At 47.5% G+C, this 26,568-nt stretch overlaps 1 protein-coding gene across 2 annotated transcripts; it reads right to left on the reverse strand.

Annotated features, from left to right (window-relative positions):
• Positions 1 to 272: 272 nt before the first annotated feature.
• UBE2D2 (ubiquitin conjugating enzyme E2 D2) lies at positions 273 to 25,584 on the reverse strand. Of its 2 annotated transcripts, none has more exons than XM_053956203.1 (7): positions 25,051 to 25,584; positions 16,329 to 16,392; positions 12,724 to 12,755; positions 12,555 to 12,632; positions 12,366 to 12,471; positions 2,715 to 2,808; positions 273 to 1,159 (listed from the first exon to the last, which is right to left on the reverse strand). In XM_053956203.1, exons 1-7 carry the CDS (start codon positions 25,072 to 25,074, stop codon positions 1,114 to 1,116), a joined length of 444 nt encoding a protein of 147 aa, XP_053812178.1. In that variant the 5' UTR covers positions 25,075 to 25,584; the 3' UTR covers positions 273 to 1,113. The 2 variants fall into 2 exon arrangements, with proteins under 2 accessions (XP_053812178.1, XP_053812179.1); XM_053956204.1 differs by lacking the exon at positions 25,051 to 25,584 and adding an exon at positions 24,302 to 24,408.
• Positions 25,585 to 26,568: the final 984 nt, after the last annotated feature.

Here is a 26,568-nt window from a genome sequence, read left to right on the forward strand (position 1 = left end):
CCATGCAAGTGGGAGTAATACCATCAGGCTTTGTAAAATGTCACTCTGATTCGCATTTAGTAAACTGCTTATTTGGTTTAACAGTCAAGTTCCTGGCACACTACACATCCTGATTTCATCTAAGTGCTCCTGTTTGCCTCTTCAGGTGCCTTGTGTGATGCAAACCAAGCTGCTTCACGACTTCAGCCCAAAAAGTTTTTTTTAGAGAAATCCACCGTTAGTTTAAGCCTGTAACAAACTGCTCTGAAAATTAAAAGCCTATTCACACAAAGTTATATGTAATGACTGTAGTAATCAGTTTATTACACAGATTAATTCATTCTTGAACGTACAAGCTCCAGGGGAGCAGTTGGGTCTTTAAATACACACAAGTTTTCTGTCATATGGATTTTTTTTTTTTTTACCCTTACATCCAGAAAGACCTAAGCAGTTAAAAAACTTAAGAAAAATAAGAGCTATTAGCTAGGTATTAACTGAGAAACCACATACAAACCAAAAAAAGTATGAAGGGAGGGAGAGAGTTGAAACAAATCAACATCACTTGATGCACTAATAGCTCCAATCCATTTAAATGGTGACCGGTTAAACTTAGACCTTAAACACAGGATGTGGGTACAGTTTCTCATTGGTCATAACATTTACCTAAGGTGTAGGTCCTTCAGAATAAAATGAATACAGAAACAGCTTCAAGTTCTTCACCTTGCTTTTCATAACTGTTATGAGTTTAAAAGGATTCCACTTAAAATCCTTCGTGGATCAGCAACACTGTCCCTAGAAAATCTGAAACCCACCAGAACTCTCCCCATTCCCATTTGATTTCCCAATTTAACTCAGCAAGGAATGCTTTTAGGCTCACAAAGTTATGACTGAAGAACCAGCTTTTCACACACACACTTCTCTGCTAGGAGTCAATGTTGGTACGGGGAAATACAGTATTTCTAGTTTGTTGTTCCAAGTATGTACAACACGCAGCACTGCTGTATCAGGTAAACATGTGCACAGGGGAAGATGAGGCGTGGGCTCATAGAAAGCAGTCAAATGGAAATCAAAAGGACTTTCTCTTTCAGAGTTCCCCTATCTTTATTTGTAGAGGTTATCCAATAATTTCTTTAATTACATCGCATACTTCTGAGTCCATTCTCGAGCTATTCTGTTGTACCTGTATGTATAAAAAGAGGATTTATTTAACATGGCATCTGCACAGTATTTCAGCTCCAGCACTCTAGTCTACACATGGCATGAAATCACAGTACTATCATCAGTTTATAAAATCTAAGAGCAAAATTAAACATTAAGTAAACAGGGGAAACAAGAAAGCCCACAGTGCTTCATGGAAAAGAAGTACTTGGTCATATTTACAACAGGGATATGAGATCTTTGTGATTGGAGACACAAAATGGAGCTGGAACAGGGCTGAGGGGAAAGGATTTTCAGGAAGGCTTTATCTGTGCCTCCCCCAGCCCCATCTGCTGTGTCCCTGGGGAAACTCTTACTGTAAGGTTTCACTTGGCCATTCTGGAAAATAGATTAACATGTTCCCCCATCTCCTGCTTCCCTGCAAAGTTACGCCCAGTACCTGCCATCAACTCATCTGCTAAACCCCAAGAGCCTGAGTTCTTCCTATACATTTGGCTATTTTGATGACTGTCAGGACACAATGATTTGTCCATCAGGATCTTTTTATTCTAAAGGCACAATATAATTCAATTCCCAAGAAATATGTCGCTTTTGCACCCAAGTACTCTTCACAGCCAGAGGAAGCTCAGGATACTTGTTTAAACAAAGTAGTTGTGTGATTAACTGCACTGCTGAAAGCTTCTCTCTGACAACAGAAGGCAAGTTGTTCATGTTCTACAGAATTTGTACAGTAAGACACCGCCTGAAGTTTCCTATAGTTATGTACACCAAGTTGGTTTGGTGTTGGAATTTAGTCTGTAGACAATGTTATTTAGCATAAACAATCTGACAATCCACTCATAACTAACTCTCTCCTTCATATCACTGCTCAGAGATGACCCAAGAAGCAAGTCCTTCTGTTTAAACCCAAAATTTATTTCCCTATTTTTGTAAAAAAAAAGGAACGATTTCTGCACACTTAAAAGTGCAGATGATCATTGTTGATTGTGTCTCCAAATATGTGCTGCTGGTCTTGCAGCTCTCAAAACCAGGATGCATAAACTTCTCTAGCACTGCTCCTCAAGTATGCAGCAGAGAAGCAAATCTGTGGACTATTTTCCTTTCCCCGATCAGGTCTGGAAGGGAATTAGTGAGGTAGGAAGTGTTTACAACACTAAACTGTTAAAGTGCTTGTTAGCACTGAAATTTCTCTATGCTTGCTGCAGAGTCCTCCTGCCCCACTTCTACATGACTGGTTCTTCCCTGGTGTTGTAGAGTGAAGGTAAATCAGGGAGTTTATTTCTTTGTATGACTCCAGATGCAGAGCTGCCATGGAATATTCTCCCGTTGGAGTAACTTGCTCTCCCTCTGGTGGTTATATGGGATTAAAGCAGCTCAGGCAGTGGCACTGTAAAGATCCCAGGGGGAAAAAAAAAAAAAAACAAAACAAAAAAAATCTCTAAGAAGAGCACAGAGCTGTGATTTGCCTTTTTTCACTCTCACTCTTTTCCAATAAGCAGTTCCTCTCAGTTCCCCTTTACTGTGTAAGTGTGGATTCTGCCCTGTCAAATCCCATGGGCTTTGGCTTCCATACTCACTTTTCTCTATCTGTTTTGTAGATCCGTGCAATCTCAGGCACTAAAGGATCATCTGGATTGGGATCACACAACAGAGAACAGATGGACAAAAGTACTAAGGAGAGAAAAGAGACACTGAATTAGTTCCAGGACAGCTGAGGACACCTGCACCTGTCAGCCCATGCACTTCCTTCCCCTCCAGCCAGTAGCATCAGCAGCATTTAAGTTTGCCAGGAGCACCAATCCCATGTAATTCAGCTGAGTGATTTTGAACAAGCTCCTTTTACCAGTGAACTACACAACTTTTCACAATCACAGTATCACAGTGAGTAACCTCCTGGATAGGTCTATCCAGCAGCAGCCTTAAATCACAAGGCAGAAGTGTTCTGCCTGAGCCTGGTACCTGAGAGTCCTCTGGGAAAACATCCTTGCTTTTGCACCTGAAATTCAACTGTTCCCTAAAGCAGCCACCTCACTGTTGGATGACTTGGGGAAGCATTAATCAAAAGTCAAACAGCAGACAAGTCCAGCTGAAATGAAGGAAGCAAGGGCTGTTCACAGCTACTTAAGAATCACAGAATGGTTTGGGATGGGAGGGACCTTGAAGCTCAACTTGTTCAACCCCCTGCCATGGGCAGGGGCACCTTCTACCAGGTTGCTCCAAGCCCCATCCAACCTGGCCCTGAAGATCTGTTTAAAAATAAGCTGGTCTTGCAGTGAATTGAAAGGCTTAATTATTTTCCAAGCATAAGGAAAGCAGAGATGGATTTAGTGTAGAACAGCATCCAAAGTGACCCAAGAATGCCCAGCTCCTTGCACTTCTGTTGATCACAGGACCCTAGAATTCAGGTGTTTCACTATAAATACATGGTGTACATATCCCAGAAGGCACATCCCGCTCGGCAGAGTGACAACCCTCATCCATACAAGGAGCCAGGACACTGCTGCAAAGCCACAAATAGCACATGGGCATTCCTACACTCACTGCAGAGGAGAAGGGAGGAGAAGGCAGGAAGTTATAAGCAAACATATTGGGACAACACTACACCAGGCATGGCAGGGACATCCTGCCCCACTCCTGAAAATGCCAAACATTCCCTTCTCTCAGCCTGTTTGGATCAAACACTGCCACTCCATATGTCCCTTCACCAATTGCAGCAAAGCAGTTGTCACAGTGCAGCCTCCAAGCAAGGTGCAGATGACAAGAGTGAGGAGTTTGAAGACACTAACACGAATCTGCTCCAACTTCCATCACTTGCAGGAGGCAGAGCTATCTATGAAAAATGAAAGGAGACAGCATGCAGCCCATAAAAACAACAAAGACATTAAGATAGGTTAAAAGAGGGCCACAAAACAGAGATCACAGAATGGCTTGGCTTGGAAGGCCCTTCAAAGTCCATCTCATTCCACCCCCCCTGCCATGGGCAGGAACGCCTTCCACTAGCCCAGGATGCTCCAAGCTCTGTCCAACACAGCCTTGGACACTTCCAGGGATGGGGCAGCCACAGCTGCTCTGGACAACATGTGCCAGGGCCTTACCACACTCCAGAGAGAAGCTGGAAACAGGTCTGATATTCAGCTTTTTTTCAAGTGTGACAAGAATGAAAGCTTCCCTTAGGTCTGAACTGCACAAGTTGCTCAGTGTTGTGAGCACCAAGAACCCACAAACCCACTTAGTTCAGTTTTCCCACCTGTTTCTGTAGACCCTTCACTAAGGAATTATCAATTCCCAGTTCAAAGCTTCTAAAACAAGTTTGGTTTGGGAGAACATATTTCTGCTTCTAGAAAAAGGAGCAAACCTCTTCTCCTTTTTCCCAGTTTTTCGCAGTGCACTTGTGAGAGTTAAGAGCTGAATGATTCTCCACCATCACCTGACACAGAGCCCATTTACTGAGCTCCCTCTCAGCTCAGAGTGTGCAGGAGGTCTGCAGAAGCCACTGCTGCTGCACTGCTGTCCCTCAGCAAGGCAGCACAGATCCAGCACCAGCTCTTCTCCCCCTATAAATCAAGCAAAGCCTGTTAGTTATCAGTGTTAGTTATGAGTGGGAACATCTCTGCCACCTCACACTGCTCAGAGTAGTTGGAAAACAGCTGTTCCTCCAGCAATTTTGCTGTAGCTCACTTCTTTCTGTCAGACTCCGTTGCTCTGGTCACTGAAGTTTCTTCAGCAGTAGGATGAGCAAGGCAGCTCCAATCTGTCCTCTGTCTTCACCAGAAGACACAGGAAATACAATCAAAGTTTTCTGGTCAACTGTTGTAACTACTCCCTCAAGTTTTATCTTATCACAGTCCTTTAAAAACCCAAGGACTTTTTTGAACACAGTGGCTCAGCCTTCATCAGCAGAACCACACTGCAGGTCTGTGCACTGCTCTCTGCCCACCCTCACACCCCTTTTCCTAACACTCAGCAGTTCACTTTTCAGTATCACTCCAAAAACGCTGAATAAAAATGGACACAATCATTTGGCTTCAAGCTGCACTGCCACATTCAGCTGCTTTGATTTATTTTTCTAAGTATTCATAATTCCAAATTATTCTCATTACACTCACTCTTGCTGGTGACTTCACATCATTCCCCTTTTATCTGTACAGCCTCAGAAAAAAAAAATTAACTAAACTGGTTTAATTTTAATGTCCTGCTGAACCCAGCTATTTGTCCAAAATCAATTCTGCAAGTTTCTCCCAAGGCTTTCCACTAGAACACTGCACATGCACGTGTTTTAGACCAACATACAGAAAAATCCCTTGGAAAAGGCACCACCTCAAGGTGCAAGGGTAAAGGGGAAGCAACCCTTATGAATGTCAGCTGTGTATCAGAGTTCTTTGATGATCAGAGTAATGAGTTAAACCAACACCAGGAATAAGAGACTCACCAGGCCACCTTCCTCTGCAATGAAGTATTAGTGCAAAGAATTCCACAGCAAAGCCTTGACATTTTCTAGTCAAATGACTACATTATCATCAGACAATAAAAAGAGAATTCCCCAAAAATTCTGGAACCACAGATCAGGTTGAATAATTACACAAGGCAGGTAAGTGACACTTTACCCCTGAACATCCTGCATGGCCACGGGCAAAGCATTATCAGCTTGACAGAATCCCTTCAAGTCTCTTACTGGCAGGGACGTACCTCAAGTGTGCACTCTTTGAATTCAAGTCTGGATTTTTCTCAGTAATAGCAAAATAAATTTTACTTGCCATTGACTCAAGGGATTCATCCCTTAAAATAACTCTGTACAGAATTATTTCTCATAACTCTTAGCTGTCAGAGCTGTCCAGCCACTAAGCAACTTAAACCACTGTCACTTTTAAGCTCCTTTTCACTCAAAAATTGGTTTCGCTTTGTTTTATTTCACCAACCAGGCAGTCTACTGACCTCCAACCCTTCAACTACACTCCCCATCCATCTCTGCAGACAACAGATACAATTTACTCTTCTGTGTGCTTCCTGCTGCCATGGACTAGCACAGACTCCTCAACACCAAGGAGCAGGGAGACCAAACTCATCAAGCAGAAGGGCTGCTAACAAAGTGCTTCTAGAAAATGGGCTCAGCTTCCCCACAGAGCAATGACAGAAATGCATTCTCATCAGGCACAATGATCACTGAACACTTAAGACTGCTTGAGTAACATGCAAAATAAGGCCCAGTGTGTAACACTGCACAACTAATATCCAGGTACCCCCTGCCAGACTTTCCTTTACAAAGCATGTAACACTGAAATTCATGGGCAATCTCTCCAGGCAGCTCCTCTGTGCAGAAAATCGTGCCACTGACAGCTTGTCAGCAAGACCAGCTCCAGTTCCCCACTGCACAATCCACTTCAGCAGCTGCTCTCACACCACCAAGGTCAGTCCACCACCCTTGATGGGCAACTGCCCCTTCCTGGTTCTGCCCCACCGCAGACTGAGCAGAGGTGGATGCAAATTCCATAGGTAAAGTTCATGGCAGGGTTTCCTCTGCTATGAAGCAGCTCAGCCATTAGTCAGGACAATCCACGAGGTCAGTTCTCCACATGTCCTTCCAGCACTAGCCAAATGAGCAGTGCAGAGCCCAATTTAAAGCCCATCTGGCTACTAGAACATCCAAACTTAGGTGTGTTAAAGTTCCTGGAATTCAGAGGTGAAGACACTCTTAAAAGCAGCTGATCCTCATCTTCCAAAACACAAATCCCAAATAATTCACTTTGTCTGCAAAGCCCGACTGGTCTAATATCCACCACTCCAGCCATCTCCTTGCCACAGGGCACCAAGCACTACAAATCCTGCTGTTTAAGTCTAGCTGGAATTCCAAACTTGCTCCAGTAAAGCACTCATCCATGGGGCACTTCAGAGTAAGGAAAAGCAGCTGAGGAGCCATGGAATCTCCAGCTGAATTCACAGAAGGGAGATAAATGGCACTTATTTTTCCAAGGTAATGAGTTAGCCAGAAGAAACAGCTGGTGTGTTCTGATCCAGCTGCTGTTTGGTGCAGTTACTGCTCTCCAAAAGGAGCAAATTTAGAATCCATCTAGGAGTAAAGGTCTACCTCTAAGCAGACACAGAGGCTGCACCAACAAAATGTTTGTTACAGTACCAAGAAGGTGCTGAGATGGCTGCTCTGCATGCCAGGCTGTCAGGACAGCAGGATGACACTCAGCTCTCCACCCTGGCTGGAGTCACACTGGAGTGTCAGGACCACCTGATCATGGAAAAGCTCAGGCAGTGACACAGAGCTGTTGGATAAAACAGGGAAGCATCAATCCCTGGCCATCATGAATTCACAGCAAAGGCAGCAGCCCACCCCACCTGCTCTGTCCTGGGTGAATGACAAACACTGGGCCAGGGCTCTGGCAGACAGTGCTGTGCTTCTGGCCCAGCCCAGTTTCTGAGTGTAAAAGTAACCATTTGTCAGCTCAGGTTTGACTGAGCCTGGTATGCTGGAAGACACCTCTGCCAGCAGAAATGGGACATGTCATGCTGCTGAGGAATTCTTAATTCCATTCTGAAGGGTTTTTCCAGCTGTCCTGCTTCTCTCACCAGCAAGGGCTCCTTTGTTCATCATCAGCCTGGCATCCTACACATCAGGCTTCACTGCTACTCCCTTCTCTATGCCTCAAAATCAGGAAAAAAACTGACTCCTGTAAGGAGCATTCTCCTACACAATCACTGTTTTTGAGTTTCAGGCCCCAAACCCTTGTAACTTGAGATGTGTTGTCAAAGCTTTATCAGTACTGATAGATGCTCAGCCTGCAGCATTCAACACTGGAAACAGCACTGACCAACAGGTTCAAATGCCTGGCTCCTGATTGTGAACAGGAAAGATGCCTCAAAATAAATGATTGATTTAAATCCTATTTCTTAACCACAACCCCATTTCCAACTCCTCCAGCCATCTTCCCCAGCCTTACAGGAAGTGTACCTTTAAATCTGAGCAGTTTAAACTTCTGCCTTCAGAGCAACTTGCATTCCTGCTAAGTCAGTTCAACAATTTCTGGTGACAAAAGAAGAAAAGTTAAGCATTGCCCAGTGTATCACAGATGGCTGAAGTTGGAAGGGACCTCTGGAGATCATCTTGTCTCAAGCAGAGCCACCTAAGACAGGCTGCCCATGACAATGTCCAGGGGCTTTGGAGTATCTCTAAGGTGGGACAGCCCACAGCCTCCCAGGACAACCTGTGCTGGTGCTCAGCATCCTCACTGTAAAACTACAATAACTGTTTCCTGCTGATCAGAGAGCCTCCCGTGCTTCAGCTTGTGCCCACTGCCTCTTGTCCTGTCACTGGGCACCACTGAGAAGTCTGGCTCTGTCATCTCCACATCCTCCCTTCAAGTATTTACAGACACTGATAAGATCCCCCTGAACCTCCTCTTCTCCAGGCTGAACAGTCCCAGCTCTCAGCCTGTCCTCAGAAGGGGAGATGCTCCAGTCCCTCCATGGCATTCCTGGCCCATTCTGGGCTCTCTCCAGTACATCCACACTTTCCTTGGCTGGGGAGCCACACTGGACACATGCTCCAGGCACAGCTTTGTCAGCACCCACCAGAGGGAAAGGATCACAGCCCTGCTGGCACCACCCCTCCTAGTACAGCTTTCTCTGGAGCAAGGACAGCTCCTGGGAAGCTGCACAAGTGGCCCAGTTACAGTTGTGAGAGTTGAAACATAAAAATGGGCATTTCCCTCAGAACCCCAACTCAGCACAACTGGAGAGATTGACCCATGTTCTGTGACAAAGCCATCCATAGTTATGTGGGTAAAGCTACAATGGGCAAACTAAAAGCCAAGATGATCAGAACCCAACATCCAGATTTTGAAAATGGCACTGTGAATGTCCAATTCAATCTCTCAGTACTATTACTTCCAGCAAGTCTTAGTGAAGTGATTCATGAAGAGCAACACCACAGAAAATCCCCACTGCACCAGGCATGGAAGTCTGGACAGTGGGAGCTGAAGTCTTGCATGAATGAGGCTGAGGTTACTCACTGACCTTCCCAGGCAGGGCACTCCAGCACATTCACACAGGCTCCACAATTTATTCCTTACAAAACATGGGGAGAAGTGGGACAAGACAGCAGATTAGTCCAACCTTTACTGCAGAAGTGCTTTAGTTCAGGATTAACTCTTGCACAGGCACTTGCCAAATTCAAGAGAAAGTGTGTTTCCCCCCCAAAAATGGCTGAGAATAGCTGTAATAATGTTAAAACACTTCATATTCTCTTGTTTCAGGCAACAGGGATTCTTATTTATGCAGACTTGGAGATAATGTTTTTAATTTAAGCCTACGCATTCTGCTTAAGCCTTGGAGTTCAAATTACCCACCACGGTGTGGTTAAGACTGTATTTTGAGATTATTTATTCTCCAGTATGTATTCTTGAGGGAACACTGAGTTCAGAATTACTAATATAAGCAAGTCAGCTGTTGCACTGAGACAGTCACTGCTGTTCTCCTGAGTTTTAACAATTGTAGGAGGGACAGAACAAAACCCCAAAATGCCAATCACTTCCATCATAACCACAATTTTTATTAAATTGCTTACAGAGGGCTGGCTCCAGAGTGTGAGGAGCAAAGATCCCTACCTTTACCACTGAACTGGAGTGATTTAAGTAGCACTGGTATGATTTTTCAGTCTTTCCACCAAAAAGTGGCACTTCTAACCCACAGGAAGTCACTGCACACCCCCTTCCCCTCTCTCCTTGCAGGTTAAGGTGAAAAACATCTTCATGTACCACACAGTAACTGAGAGCATAACAGTGAGCTGTTGACAGTGCTGCCTCCCAGCTGCCTCAGGAGGAAGCTGTGCATGATAAGCTCTTTCCTACAAGGACTGTTTCTACTCTTCCCAGATTTCTCAATCAGTAGGAAGTATATTTTTTCATAGCTGTGCTCTAAGGTATCTGCTTACAGATTTTAAATTCAAACAGCTTGCTCCCAGTAGCATCCAATTTAAAGGGCAGCACAATTTAGGAAATAATCTTAGAAATCTACACTACAAATAATAAATTGATGCTTTGGAAGAGGTGTTATTGCTGAATGTTTTAAGTCTTATTATTCATCCCAAATTACCTAATCCAACTATTTTTCTTGCTAACAACACATTCATTCTTTGATAAGGCTGATCAGTTATTACAAGGCTGAAACATCCCTGAAGTCTGTCACAACACACTCTAATCTGACTGAACACAAGATTTCAACCCCAAAAGATTCAAGTTGCCTTTGTGGACATTATTTCCATTTGTTCATGATGGGAATGCTTCCCCTAAGTATCAGCTCTCTGCTTCTGAAGTCTGCCTTTTGACAGGGCATCCCTGTGATTCTGAAGAAAGTATTCCTATAAAGTCACCCCTAGGAATTTGCTTTGTTGTTTTAATTCCTTCAGTAAATGTAGCCCAAGGGAGCTGGGACAAGGTTTTCTCCCAGGTTAGAGCAGTGTGGATGTTGGGCTGTGTGCAGCAGAGTGTGGGCATTCAACTGAACTGCTCAGCAATGAGAAGAGATCAGCACTACAGAGCCCCCTAAACCCAGGAGGGAGAGGGGCACTGGAAGGGGCAGGTGGCACAGAACAGCCACCCTGATCCCATGGCTTATTCCAGCTGAGTCACAAGGATATAGTTTGAAAAGGATATGAAAAAGAGAGTTTAAAGCAGAACACAGAGGGAGATTGAGATGTTAAAGCATATTGCAAATGTATTTGGGCAGTAAAATTAACACTAGGATGTATTTTCTGAGTGATTAAAGGTGACAGCCACTAATAGGCAGTTCACTGCCACCCTGGACCAGCCTCTTAAATTCTTGCCCCATCTTCTCCCAATTGTCCTAATTCCAGTCTATCTTCCAGTATTTTCAATCATGCTGTCTATTACCCCACCACCCATCTGGTCACTTCAGACTCCCTAAAACAATACAGCATTTTCTCCAGTTAAGCAGGAATTAAATCAAACCAGACCAGACACCAGTGCTTGGGGCTAATTTGGTGCTTCTAAGAGCAGCCAGTACTGACTGAGAGCACTTGTAAGGAAACTGCAGCAACCTGACAAATCATTTTTTCTTCACTGACACAATTTTTTCAGCTCTGTCAAGACTTTAAGTCTTGTGCCCAAGCAGATTCACTTCTGACAAGAGACAAGGAGATATTGTTTTGCCTTTCCATCTGCTTCTGCAAATGCCTTTAGCTGGACAGAGAAGGTGGGAACTTCTGTGGGTTCAGGGAAAGGCAAACAGTGACGATGTTCAAGGGATGTATCAGGATCACCTGTCTGAACCAGAAAGTGCCTGGGAACATCACATGTGTTGGAGAGAAGCACAGGCAACAGGAGAGCCTCAGAGCAGGGACACTGTGAAGGACAATGTAATCAATGTGACAACTGCAGCATTTGATTACAAGGACAGTGTGAAGCTACAGAACAGAAGGGTCAAGACATGATCATGCACGGGGTAGACTCCAAATATTCCTAAATAGCCATGGCTAGGCCTACAAACTTGATCCACAGTTTGTAAATCTACAGTTTCAACAGCCAGGAAAAAAAAAAATCCAGCCTGTGTCTTTTTTCAAGATGTTTAAAGCCCCCTATTTATATTAAACATGAATACTGCTTTACCAAGCAAAGGCTAAATTCCAGTGACCCACAAGCTAACACAGTTCACAGGGACCAAGATGCTATTAGCTAATTATTTTAGATTGCTCAAGCTAGGCAAGTTTTAAACCATGTTTCAGTAGTTCACACCATCGGAAGTTCTGTTAAAAAATTACCAACATGGAGTTCTGATGCTCCCTTGAAAGAGAAATTGTTTTTAATATGACAAAGAATTAGCAACTTCACTGTTTTTTAAGAGCCAGAGCTGCTCCCTTACATATTTTACTCTGGGCATATCTTGAACATTAAACTCTTCCATTGTTTTATTTTATATATATCTATTTTCAGTTGAAGTGTTCTGAGGTCAGGTACAGGGAGTATGTACTCAGTGTAGCAAGACTTATCTGATCCACTGGCAAAGCTGAGGAGTCTCCCTGTGGCCACAGGGAAGCTGGATGTCCTGAGCATCCCATGCTCAGGAATTGGCTGCAAGCTCCATGTAGAGTCACAGGACAGAAGCAGTGACCACAGAAATGGTGGATTCCAGCAGGAATGCAGCAGCTTTTACATCCCAAATCAGTACTTCATTTTAGCAGAGTAAAATGAAATAAGCATTGCAGGTACCTTTTGAAATAGTTAGTGCTGGGGACCACTGTGATCGTAGAATATCGAGACAAATGCTGCCATTACTGTTAATATTTGGATGATAGATTCTTGTTGTAAATGCAACCTGCAGAAGAGGGAAAATTTCAGTGTAGGCTCACAAATACACATCACATGGTAACAAATAGATTTATGGCAGAAGCCACTCACCTTAGGTGGTTTGAAGGGATAATCTGTCGGGAAGTGAATTGTCAAGAAAAATACTCCACCTTGATAGGGACTGTCATTCTGTTAATGAAAAAGAATCATTGCAGCTTGAGGAGTTCCTACAGGACCACCAGTCATTAAAAGCCATGAACATCAATTCTCTCATACTTACTGGTCCCATTATTGTAGCTTGCCAATGGAACACTGAAAAAGAGAGAGAGATTTACTTCAGTTTGGAGAAGCTCAAGTAATGCTCTACTTTCTTCCAGACACAGCAGCACAGAAAAGAGAAGTCTATTTTAAAAACAAAGCCTTCTGAAAGGCTGCAGGGAAGAGCGAGCTAAGGAATTAAAGAGAGACAGAGCAAAGCACTCGATACACTGCAGTCCTCACCCCAGGACTGCTGTGGTACCACACATGTGCCCTGCAAAAAATCCTATTACAATAAAAACCCACATAGTTCTAGGCAACTTTTCAGGCTCAAAATTGTGAGTTTAAACTTCATCATTTCTAATGAATCAGCACCCACGACTGCCCCCTTTGAGCCAGCTACAGCAAAGTTCCAGCATGAACTCACACCTGCTCTCCTACTCAGACCTGTAACACATGGAAGGGAAGGCCAGGCTCTGTGTGAACCACACCTACACCAGTGGTGTCCTCACAACATTTAAGCATCATCTCCACAGAGGCCTCAAGATTTCACTAAAGCAGCAGAAAGAACTGTCCAAAGAGAATGCAGGAATTATAGTCTGCCCCATACTTGGAGCAGGATGTGCCAGGACACACTTCAGGTTAAATGGACAGAAGTTAATCCTCCTTTGTATGCATCTGCCCAAGAGAACTTTCACCTGGTCACAGAGGATTTGTGAAGAATGTTGCTGTGCTGGAAAGGAAAACAGTAAAAGCTGATAGCCTGTAGGAGGCACATTGGGTTCCTGTGTCTCCACAGGCTTCAGTTCTGTACAAAGAGCACCAGCCTAGGAAATTATTTGTGAATTAAGACTATGGAAGCTTCCCTCAGCATAGATGTCACCTACACAGCACCTTCAGAACTGGGGAGTTGTAGATGATGGCAGCTGTTTCAAGGGAAGTCATCAAGACAGGAGATGAAGCCACGTGGAAGTGTCTGTGCCTCACTGGCACCTGGTGTCCACAGCTGTCAGGAAGACCTGGGCCAAAAGCAGGAGTGGCACTACCTGTTCTCATCTAGCACGAGCAGTTTTTAATTACACGTGGTACAGGCATTACAGCTCAGAATGATCTCATACAAGGAAGGAGGAAAAAAGCAGAGTGGGAGTAGCTCTGCAAGGCCAGGGGAGAAGAGTGTTGGGTTGGAACAGGTTTGTTTTAATCTACTCCTACATTTCTACAGGAATGTGTAACTTTCTATACACTTCAGCACTGCTGAGTAGCTCAGGAATGATTCAGAAAGATCTTAGCAGCTCATTTTTTCCTTTTAGAAAGGATACCTGAGCTTAAGAGTTCTCATCTCTAACAGAGAGAGAGGATTTCACTACTTAAATATTCACTTTCTCAGGAGCCTGGCTTTGAGAAACTCTACATTCAATGAAGAATTAGGAAACCAAGACAGCAGCTCACATGTAGCATTCACCCATCTTCAAGGGGTTCAAACAGTTTCTTCCCAGGAGCTCCCTGTCACCTGCAGCAGGACAGGGAGAAACATGGAGGAGAGGACAAAGGGGCAGCAGAAATTCCACAGGAGACTGCAGACAATCTCAACAAACCCAGTAAAAATCTCACAGATCCCGATGAGATTCACTCTGATTGCTCTGCAGAGGCACCACTGGAAAGGGAACCTCAAATAATCCATGATTTCCTTAAACTCAACAAAACCCCAGAAATAAAAACATATCCACAGGCAATCTCAACTTTTTGAAAGCTACAAGGAAGGTTTGTATTTCCTCCCACTCAATGCCCACCCCAGACCTGGATGCTTGTTTAACCTAAGCTTTTAATCCTGGTAACATCCAGGACAAGTCTGGTGAATGCAGAGATGGATTTGTCATGCAGAGCTTATTCCAATTGATTCTTTCCTTTGCAATCAGCCAAACAGAGGTATTTACAAAAGCAGGGGGCTGTTGGCTTTCAGCAAGTAAGCACAGATAGATGTTTGGAAAAGGCTAAGCCACTGGAAGCATACCAACATCATCCAGTCCCCAGCACATTTCCAAAACACAGGCCAGAGGTGGGTGGAAGAAAGCTAAAACTACATTGCCAAGAAAATCCCATTCCTACAGTTCACAAGGCAGGAACAGCCCTTTACTTTCTGAGGTTCATGAACCCCAGGGATGAGAAGCTTATAGCTGGGGACAGTTTGTATCAGCTGGAACAGCCACAGGACAGCACCTTGCAAGCACAGCATGTCCTGAACTCTGGGAAATGTCGCTCTGACAAGGCAGCTGCAGCAGACCTGGAGCACAGGGACCTGGGAGAAGGCACCTTTCTGTTGCTGCCACTGCTATCCACTTACACACATCCAAATTGTGGCTCTCAAGAACAAAAGTCTTTCATTAGAGGTCTTTCAGAAAGGTGGCACCAGGAAAACTGAATAGTACTTTAAAGCTTTCTATATCAGTAGTAACTTTCCATTCTCAGCCTTCACCAACTTCTGTTACCACCTCCTCTGCCAGACAATCGTCATCACCTTTGATAAGGCTTTGGAAAACACAAAGTAGTTTATCATAGCACAAATCACACTTGCTAATTTAAAGGAATAAAAGCCTCTGACTGACTCTCCATCTTAGTAATTTCTTGTCTATGAAACGACAAACCTCTTTGAAATACTATTTGGAAAGCCGAACTAGGTTGTGAAGTAATTACTGCTAAACACCCTCAAAACCAAGCTGGGCTTCCACTCATTTGAAAGAGCTGCTAAACAGGAACATTCCCACTAACTTCAGTATTTTCACCCTCAGGTTTCAAGTGATTCTTTTTAATGTAGCCCTACATTTCTACAGGAATGTGTAACTTTCTGTACGCTTCAGCACTGCTGAATAGCTCAGAAATTACTCAGAAAGATCTTGGCAGCATTTTTTCATTTTAGAAAGGATACCTGAGCTTAGAGCTCTCAGCACAGAGAAGGAGGGTTTCCCTGCTTCACTCTCCCCTCTCTCAGGAGCCTGGATGCTTTGCTGACATCACTTGTCAGACCACACTGCACAGCAAATTCAGTGTGTGCTCTTTGGGGGCATTGCAGTCACAGCTGCCGAGGGTTCCAAGGAGCCTTTTCCACTGTCACAGCTGCTACAGGAAAGAGTGTGAGCACAGAACAGAGCAACAAGTCCCAGTCATTCCCCAGGTGAACAGACTTGAACAGGAAGGCCAAGAAGATTGTCTGAGGCTGTCCCTTACACAGGACCTGGCAGGGCATGCTGATTTGAGCAGTTTTCAGACACCATGTATCGTTTAGATATCTGAGTTCAGAAGGCTGTGGGCAGCTGCTTGCTGGTTTGACCACAGATCTGAGGTTTTCTAACACCACTCCCCAGGAGAATTCCAGAACAGTTAATTTAAAAGGCATAATTTAAGATGTGCATTGAGTTGCCCAATCAATAGAGTGGGAATAACACCACTGGCACACAAGGAATGTGTAAGAGATACAGAAGATCAGCAAATTTAAGATGAGGAGGTGGAGTATTATCTAGTACTCTAAAAGAAACAGAAGGATTCTCCCTGCTGAGGACCTGGACATCCCATTTCAGAAGGAAAAGGAAAAATGTAGGAGAGGGCAGGTGCTTGCTGAGAGCAGATACTTACTGTCATCCCCAACAGGCCCTGCTGAACACTGTGCTGGAGGATCACGTGCCAGGTCGTTCAACTCCTAAAAAACAGGAAGAGTTTGTTTCACTTGATTTCAAAAACAACCATGTCATTGCTGAAAGGCTGCTAGAGGCACTCTGGCAGCACCACAGAACTAATAACCAGGAGTCTGGAAAGTAAAGTTGTATCTTAAACCCAGGAGACACACGTGGCAGAGGCCGCAGTGACCTGTCCAGGCTCCAGAGCCCTGAGTCACAGCAATCCTCTCATCACAGGGGATGTCAGGACTGCCTGCACTGGTCCCAAGCATTACCAAGGTACTGTATCTTCCACCAGCCCTGGGTCACAGAGAGATAAGATGGCCTCAATCCAACAACTCTCAGTATCAGCCTTATTTTATTCTCTCAATTGTAACAGTTCCAGTGCTGCTCCAGCTACAGTGATCCAGTTTATCACCTCCACAGCCAGCCTGCAGCACACACAGCTCCCATAACCTGGGGCTGTTCCACCTCCACACGTACACATCAGTGACCATGGGTGGAATGGAATAAAACACAAGGCCTTCCATGCCCAGCCGTGTCATTGAAACCCCCCACTTCTTCAGTGGCCATGCCAGTCAAATTCTCCTCTGAAGAAATCCTATTAGGAGTCTGAACAGGGTGAGTAACTCTCAATACACCTGAACTACTCTATTTTGCTTCAATTTGAAGCAAAATTCCAGCACAGTTCAGAGAGTTACTGTTACCAGTAATTCACATCAGCCATTTGTTTAGGAAGTGGATATTTGGTGGGAAGTGCTAACAGAATTAAACTTTAAAGTCAAACTTTACCTGCTCCATTTCTGGTTCAGTCACTGACCTGCTTTACATGATAGGCCTGAACATATTACCATTTTTCTCTGTGAACTCAGTCTAGAAGGCTGAACACACACCAGATAAGGATTACAACTATTATCTCGTGCTCAGGAAACACTCCCATGCTGTCCCTGGTCCATTGTGTGTTCAGCTTTTCACCTCCCAGAACAGTCCAAACTGGAACCTCCATACCAGGCTTTTGGCAGACAAAACACATAAGTACAATGATTAAGACAAGCTGATTGCAGGAATGGAAGAAAATTTGCCATTTAATGGCCTTTTGTTATTTACAGGCAGTGATTAAGCTTTTGAACAGATGATCTCTGGGAGTTCCAGCTTCAACTTCCCAGGAACTGGGAGGCCACCACAAACCAAACCCACAAGACACAAATGCTGCCTCACATCAAACACGCACATCTCTGGATTTCCCCCTCCAGATGCAGTGCCCCAGAAAACTTCAGAGGCCCTGACACACACATGAGTTTGGGTTTTGTCCTCAGCAGCTTCCAGCCTCTATAGAGCCCTGCTGGAAGCCTCCTTGACTTGCCACCAGACTATGGAAGCTTTTCAAGTGCTCCTGCTGGGCTTTTTCCACTTGCTGTTCAGTATGGACGTGAACAGGAAGAGACACTGAGCACGCAGCACCTGCTGAAGAGCCTTCTCCCTCCTGGAGATGGAGAGAGCATCACCAAGTGTCCTCTGAAGGCACAAAGCCCTTTGGAGTTGCTTCAGCACCCTGAACCACCAGGAGAGCACAGGAACATGCAGAAACCTACATACACCTTCCTCAGGGCCAGTCTAGTCATGGCTACAAAGAATGAACTGAGTCTACACACAACAGGCATGAAAACTTTAAAACAGCAATGTATCTACTCTTTCTAAAGGTGTATGGAATACAGTCCACTTCCAAACAGTACTGGACTGTGATTTTCTGGAAAAAACTATTTAATGCTATTCTATTCAAAACCCCAAACACACAACTTAAAAAAAGTACTCTTTACCATTTCTCATCCCATTTTATGCATCAATACTACACATCCACAAGACTCAGAAGGTACAACTGCAAGAACTCATGTTTTCCATGCATGACCACAACCCAGCGTGGATGATGTATATGAACACACAACATGCACCTTCTCTGCTGTAAAAGGGAAATAGTTACAAACATGAGCTTGGGCACACATTCTACCAGTTAGCAGAATACACAGCTCCAGAGCTGCCCTGACACTCCCCCTATATCCTGCTGCCCAAATGCACCAACCACTTCAAACTGCACATAACAGAGGGACCACAAGGTAAGTCCCCAGGAGACACAGTGGCAGTAGTGAAGTTCAGGAGCTTCTCATCAAAATACTATTTAATTCTCTACATATTCAGTTCCAGGGAGATTTCTGAGTTTTCTGAAGCCCTGGGTATTATCTCAGTAGAAAGTGATGACTTACAACAACCACTTGTACCACTTGTCTCAGTGACAAGGTGGCATTTCAAGTTCTGCTCCATAAATTCACAGAGTGAAACATCACAGATTAAAAGGTCTACGTAAAAGCCAATGTGTAAGTTCCTTGTGCTTAAAAAAGTATTGTACCAACTCTCAATTCAAGCCCCTGTAGCACAAAAATTCACAAATTTTATAGAACAGCTTGGAGAACAGTTCAGCTCCTCCCCTTCACCCTTCAAGGCTCCTCTGGAGTGCAGGCACCAGCTGCTTCTGCCTACAGGAGAGGCAAACACGCCCCTGGATTTCCTGGTAGGGCACAGATAAGCCCTTTAACGTGGTGTGCCATTTCCTTCCAGGTGCTCTAAGACTCCCACTACACCTGCAGAGCAGAGTTTAGGAACAGGAAAGGAGCAGCTCACGACTGGTAGCACAGGTAGCACACATGGGAGCACCCACAGCTGCTGCACAGAGCCAGGCACCTGTCCCAGAGGCTGCTGTGCCTTTTGCAGGCTCCTGTGCAGCTCCTGAGGTATCACGAGCACGACACCAGACCCAGTGAGGTCCTGGCTTCCAGCTGTTGCTGAGGGACTCTGAGAACCAGCTGGTTTCTGTAACTCAGAACAAATGACTGGAGTTCCCATAAAACTGGAACTCATAACACATGGGGGATTCAGTTACAGTTTAGTATCACCTACAACCTGAATGTACTGGATCCCAAGTTGCAAGGCCCACTGTTTTTCCCTGTGATCCAGGAAGTCTTGCTGGTCCATGATCAAAACTGACCTTGACCACATATTAAGCCAAATTCTGAAGAAAGCCATAGCAGTTTCCACTCCAGACAGTTTTTGATCCCTAAGCACATGCAGATTTTGCTTCAGGAATTTACAAGCAGCCTTTAGATCAAGTTCCAGTTTGAGTTACTCAGCTCCCAGGGCTGCCTCACCCTGAGCTGGCTTTCCAGCCGAAGACATCTTACAGAATTTAAAGTTTCTGCCATCTCCCCTAAGCAAAATATCCCAGGGGCTGGGCCCTACCATTAACCTGACCCATCTCACAACTCTTAATGAGTCCCTCAGCAAAAATGAGGAAGTGGAAGAACACCACAAAGCAAGGTACAAGGTGTCCTGCCTAAAGGCCAAGTTGAACAAAACTACTACCATTAAATCCACACAGGAGATACCCTAAAAGCTATAAAAATCTCAGAAGAAAATGACATTTAGGCTCCAAAACCCAATTTAATCGTGCTTTTACATTTCCAACAAACCAATCCCTACTCAGGGGTTCCAGGAAAGCATTTTAAGGAAGATGGAACATGCTTATACCACATATCCCCAATTGTGCTTCCCAACTCATGAAAGGCATCAGCTGCCAGGGAGGCCTTGAGGCTCACAGGCAAACCAGTGCCACACCACCCTCATCCCAACCCTCTTCCTGTTCTATTTCCCAGGAGCTGCTACAGTGCCTTTAAAACATACCTCACTGCAGGCATCCACAAAGTGCACAAGAAGCTTTCAAAAAAACTCAAGCAGAAATGGTTTAAGTCTTATAAGTTTAACCCTGCACATGTTTCAAGTTATAATTATCAACTCCAAAGACATTTGTTAGCAAAGTTCCAATTTACTCCTCTAGACAAAAATCCCTCCCCAGTCTAAAACACTCCTGGTAAAACCTGCTCTGGTAAAAAGATAAGACTAGTTTTAAGGATTAAGTTAATGCTAATACAGCCTTCAGTAAGAATAACCAACATAAATGGCAACATCAAAAAACCAATCAGGCAAGTAAAAAGCCAGCATGCTTTTTTTTTTTTTTTAAACAAGCCAGCTCCAGCAATTTTACTAAGCCTTGGTATACAGCAGAGCTCCTCAAATCCACTCCAACACACTATATGTATTCCTCTGGATTATCCAAAGTCCTCTTAGCTTGAACTCCATGGGCTTTCCACTCTGCTCCAGTCTGAGCTGCTTTCACATTGTACTTTACTGAGAGACCACATTAGCTTGATTATAAACCTAATTTCTGCCTCAGGTTGCTGCTGTAAGTGAAATAAGCTTTTCATTTGCCTTTAGCAAGTTTATTTGCCTGAAGCCCCTGAACCCTTCAGCAACAGGCAGTGTAGGGAGATGTTACAAAATCCTGACTTACGTAACCAATAAGGAACTCCTAGCCACTTTAGCCATGAATTGATCCCAGCTCCCAACAGAGTAAAGCCAAGCAAAGGGAAATGAGGGCCAAAGTCGAATTGATCATACCCTGCCTCACCTGAGGACCACGACACAGAGGAGCTGCCAGCTCCCTGTGCAGGGCCAGCAGGGTGGGAAGAGCCTGTGCACCTTCCCTGGGCCAGCAGCACCTCCCTGCCAGGTGCCAGTGCCTGTATCCAGAGGCACTTCCCTCAGCTCTGCTCTCCAGCTGCCCCACAGCACTGGGCAGGAGGCAGTGTCACACACATGCACCAAGGTCAGACCAACAATACCCTACAGTGTCCATAGGTGCTCTCCCACCCACAGGACTGTCATTCAGAGTATCTGCCACTACAATTCACAGAAGCATTTTAAGCCTGTCGACATAAACTGTTTTTGCAATGCTTGAAGCTGCTCAGATCCCCCAACTCTGACTCCTCACAAGACTCTGCAAAAGTCAGAAGGCAAGTGAGCAGCATGAGAAGTCATGAAACACAGAATAGCCAAAGTACATATTATAAACAAGCTCTGATGTAACTGTCATCTTTCCTTTTTATTTTTTTTCAAAGCCTGAACAGGAAGAAGACCAAAGCAATGTGTAACTTCCTCCTGGTGTAGAATCTGAGTATCAAAACACCTCTCTAGCTAACAGAAGCTGCAGCAGCATTCTCTGTACACAAGCTCTCCAACACAGATGGGCTGCTCTGGCAGCTCCACGCACGCAGCGAGAGGCCCAGCGGAAGAACCCAGTTGCTCCCACTGGCTGCTGTACAGAACTGGCAGCACAGAAATAACACCAGGTCTGCTCAGCACAGGTAGCACAAAGACAACTCTGACCACCAAGGCTGGTCTGCACCTTGGGTGTCCTCAGACATCCCACCCACAGGCACTGCTTTGGGCAGAAGTGATGCCTAAGCACCTCTGGACTGCAGGACTATAGCAAGTACTACCCCTCCCCCCCTTCCACAGCTACAAAGGAACAGCACTATGGAATTCAGTTTAGCTACCTGGTTTTTGTGCCTATACATTATAAGCAGTAGTAATCCCCAATTCCTCTGCTACAGAAAGTGTTTTACTTGAGCAGGGCTCGAGCACAGCTGCTGCTTTCCCTTCCCCCTCACCCGCCGATCACACAGGGGAACCCGTGAAAGACAATGAGCTAACCTTTTCCTTGCTTTCCCATTCAAAGAACTCCAAACGGTGCCCTAGTTATCCAGTTATAGGTATTGCATTCCCTAAAGATAAGCAACACAGATGGGGATGTGGCTGAATCCGAAGGGTTTCAGTTTAAACCTTAAAATGGAAGGCCCTCCTGTACATCCCTCCCATCCTGCCCTTGGATTGCCTCACACTGCTTTTCTTATAAAATATATCTAGAATAAAATAAACCATTTTTACATATATATAAAAATGCCAATTCAATTACTGTACTTCAGTGCTACCCCCAAGGACTCTGCCTGGCAGTATTGCTTACACCCCAAACACTTCTCACAAGACAAGATTTCAAGTTTCAGACCCATGATCCAATAAAAGCACCTAAACAAGAATTTGGAGCCGCACTGCCCGAAATACTGCGGTGAGTAACACAGGCAGCAATCTGAGAGCAGGTCTCACCCAGCCTGAGCTCTTTTGGAGCATCTGCTTAGAGAACAGCTGCTGCTGTGTGCACACATGTTACCCCAGCTCGAGCCTCTGCACAATCCCAAGAGCAACTGTGCCACCAGTGACAGAGTGGGACGGACCCTGCAGGTTCCTGTGCTGCCTCACACACCAGCAACAACACTGCTTGTTCTGCCCCTCTCCCAGCCCAGCTGAGTTCAACACACAAGAGGCTATTTCAGGTAACACTGTATCAAGCCTTCACTCTTGGGATTTTCTCCTTTCCAAGTTCTCAGCGCTGTTATCGGAGGATACAAAAAATTTGACAAAACCCTCATAGAAAGCCTTTGTGGTTCAGTAAAAACTCCAACTGCCAAGAGCAAGAGCCAGTGGCCAGACTGAGCTGTGCACACTGATATACCATGACTGATAACACCCTTAAAAAAAAAAAGCCAAAGCAGCAGTTTTCTCTGCCATCATGTCTCTGTGCTCAAGTCCACTGGGATTATTCCTACTCAATCCACATTCTGTAGGCTCCTGCCACAAGCTGCAGCAGCAAAGGTCAGAAACTGGCTGTCCCCTCGTTATCCTGACGGGGATGGCCACCACACACTCCCAGAGACCACAACAACCCTGAGATGATGATAGGAGCGCTCTCCACGGGGTTTAAAATAGCCAGAGCGTAAACAGCCAGCCATGATTACTGAAGCAGTTACACTGAGACACCCACAGCAACTCCGAGTGCTCCTTCCAGCCCATCCAACTTCCAAAGCATCTGGGCTGCTACAACAGGCAGATTTATTTCCCTCCCCATACGCTGTTTTGTGGAAATGCTGCCTCCAGCCCCATCAGCTCCCTCTCCTCCACAGCCACTGCACTCACTCCACAGAAACTCTATTTGCAGAGCTCATACAAAACTGCTTTGCTGATGCTCTTGCCAGTTCCCAAGGCTTTGAAGAGTCTCATACCCCTACACAGTCCCCATTATCTCTCAGGGTTCTTTACTCTTGAAAAGCAGCATGAAGAGTCAGTCCACAAGCACCCAATGTTAACAAAGACTCCACACATCCAGCTTTTCTCCTGTCACAAACCAGCCTGGAAATGCAAGTGCTCCCAGAATGTTGACTCCTGACCCTCAGCATGCACTGAACTACAACCAAGCAGCTTTCCTGAGTTACCTGACACAAGATTCACCCTCCCCACAATAGCCCTGAACTGCTGTATGTGCCCAGCCCCCCACAGCCACATTTACCCTATTCAGCATCCACTGCTGTGTCTCCCAAGCCTATGAACCCACCGCCAAGGAGTAAAGAGCTCTTCCAAAGCACCTGTGAGCCCACAAACACTGTGGAACAGTCCACACAATGCCTTGAGGACCACTAAAGTAAGGGACAGAACACTGCAGAGAAGCAAGACTCAGCTGGAACACAACTTCCTTATGTAACTCACTAATGGATCCACAGCTGGAAAATCCAACAGTCTAAAACCATACTCCAAACACCTCCCTTCCCAGGGCTACCTATTTCATAAGCATAAGGAAGGCTTCAAGCTCTCTTCCATTTTCTTCTCCACCTGAGCTTTAACCTGATCAGTAGGACACATGAAGCTTCACAAAGCCTCCAAGGTAACCTACAACCAAAGCAGAGACGTTAACACAGACCCAACACTACACACAAAACCCAACAGGGCTAGAGAGTGAGCTGTGAGGTAGTGGGCTTACAGCTGGTTCTAGATATAAAATAATTTACATAGTGATCAAGAAGAGAAACACTATGGAAGGGCTGTTTCCTACACCTGAACCTTGTACAGATTCCAAACTGACAGCTACACATTTTGCAGGGAAAAGGACACAAACTCCCTGCCTGAGTCACCAAGGTAATACAAGTGGACTGCAATTACCGTCGAGGGTTTTTTTTCCTGTTAAAAGACACTGATGATCAAGCAAACACTGGCCTAAGATGGCAATGGACCGGGCGGCAGTGTTTTTGCAAAAAGCCAGGGCACGGAGCACGGCACAGCTCCCGCTCCAGGAGAAGGCAAGCTCGTAGCTTTCCCTACGAGCCTGCGGGATGACTCAGGCCGTAGAACAGCGCTGGCTCCATTAAAAGAGCAAAGCACACTACTGTGTGACAGGTCTACAGGCTCCGCTGCCCGACGCCGCGATCCTGGTCGCTGCTGGAGGAGGTAGAGGAGCCCTTGGACACGGGGGCTCCGAGACGAGCCACGCCGGAACTTGCAGCGCGGGCCACGCCGCGCTCCTCGGGGCGCCTTCCTCCGGCCGGGCCGAGCCCCCGCGGAGCCGCAGCAGCTGCCGGGGCCGCCGCCGCCTCCGGCCCGGCCCCGCCGCCGGCGCCCCCTCGCGGCCCCGGCCCGGGGGCCACGTTGCTCCGGAGGGGCCCGGCCGCGGTGCAGCCCCGCGGGCAGGCCCGGCCTGGGCCCCCTCGAACAAAGCGGCCGCGGCCCCCGGGAGCGGCCCCTACGCGGCCGCCCGGCCCGAGCCCCGCGGGGGGGGAACCCGGGCGGGCCCGGCCCGGCACGGCCTGCCCGCCCCCCCCCACCACTGCAGGCCCGGGGCCGTGCCGGGTTATATAAGGCGAGCGGGCCGGGGGGAGCGGGGCCGTGCGGGGCCGGGCCGGTTCGGCCCTTACCTTGTGGATTCTCTTCAGCGCCATTGTGTGCGCGAGGCGGCGGCAGGAGGGGCGCGGGCGGAGGGAGGGGGCGGCCCGCGGGACTATTTGCGAGGGGAGGGGGGGAGGAGGAGGAGCGCGGAGGTGGCGGCTGCGCAGGGAGGGGACGGGGAGGGACGAAGCGAGCGGAGGGGCGGGAGGGGACCGGGGCCCCCCGGGGCGGCGGGGCCGGGGCCTGGCCGGTGTCGGGCGGTGGCGGCCGCGGGCTCAGCGTTTCCGCAGCTCCTCCGTTCCCTCCGCCGCCACCGCTTTATGCGCTGCCTCCGCGCCGTCCGCAGCGGATCACTCCGCCCCGCCGCCGCTGCCCCCGGGCACCGCTCCGGTTCCCGGGGCGGAGACACCGCCGTGGCGGGGAGGGGAAGGAAGGGAAGGGAGAGGCCAGGGCAGGAGCGGCGGGAGGAGGAGAAGGAGCGGGAGGGGGAGGAGAGGGCGGGGAGCAGCGGGGACTATTTGTCGTGCCGGCCGCCGTGCAGAACTCTCCAGAAGGGGGAGGGGGAGCGCGCGGAAGGATACGGCGTCGTGCGCGCGCGAGGCGGTAAGTGACGCCACAGCGCGTTTTCTCGCGAGAAGACGGGACGGGAAAAAGTCCCGGCCGAGCCGGGCCTGAGGCCGCGGGACCGCACGGGCCTGAGGGAGGGGACCGGGACCGGCCTGAGGGGACCGGGATCGGCCTGAGGGGACAGGGACCGGCCTGAGGGAACAGGGATCGGCCTGAGGGGACAGGGACCGGCCTGAGGGGACCGGGATCGGCCTGAGGGGACAGGGACCGGCCTGAGGGAACAGGGATCGGCCTGAGGGGACAGGGACCGGCCTGAGGGGACCGGGATCGGCCTGAGGGGACCGGGATCGACCTGAGGGGACAGGGACTGGCCTGAGGGGACAGGGATCGGCCTGAGGGGACCGGGACCGGCCTGAGGGAACAGGGACCGGCCTGAGGGGACCGGGATCGGCCTGAGGGGACAGGGACCGGCCTGAGGGACAGGGATCGGCCTGAGGGGACAGGGATCGGCCTGAGGGGACAGGGACCGGCCTGAGGGAACAGGGATCGGCCTGAGGGGACCGGGATCGGCCTGAGGGAACAGGGACCGGCCTGAGGGAACAGGGATCGGCCTGAGGGGACAGGGATCGGCCTGAGGGGACCGGGACCGGCCTGAGGGAACAGGGACCGGCCTGAGGGAACAGGGATCGGCCTGAGGGGACCGGGACCGGGACCGGCCTGAGGGAACAGGGACCGGCCTGAGGGAGGGGACAGGGACCGGCCTGAGGGGACAGGACCGGCCTGAGGGGACAGGGATCGGCCTGAGGGGACAGGACCGGCCTGAGGGGACAGGGACCGGCCTGAGGGGACAGGGATCGGCCTGAGGGGACCGGGATCGGCCTGAGGGGACAGGACCGGCCTGAGACCCCCGCCAGCCCCGGCGGGAGTTCTCCAGCCCCAGCCCCTTGTGGAGCTGTCGCCCGGGTCGTTGCCCGGCCCCA

The sequence above is a fragment of the Vidua chalybeata genome, chromosome 15 (assembly GCF_026979565.1).
Source record: "Vidua chalybeata isolate OUT-0048 chromosome 15, bVidCha1 merged haplotype, whole genome shotgun sequence".
NCBI classification, from domain to species: Eukaryota; Metazoa; Chordata; class Aves; order Passeriformes; family Viduidae; genus Vidua; species Vidua chalybeata.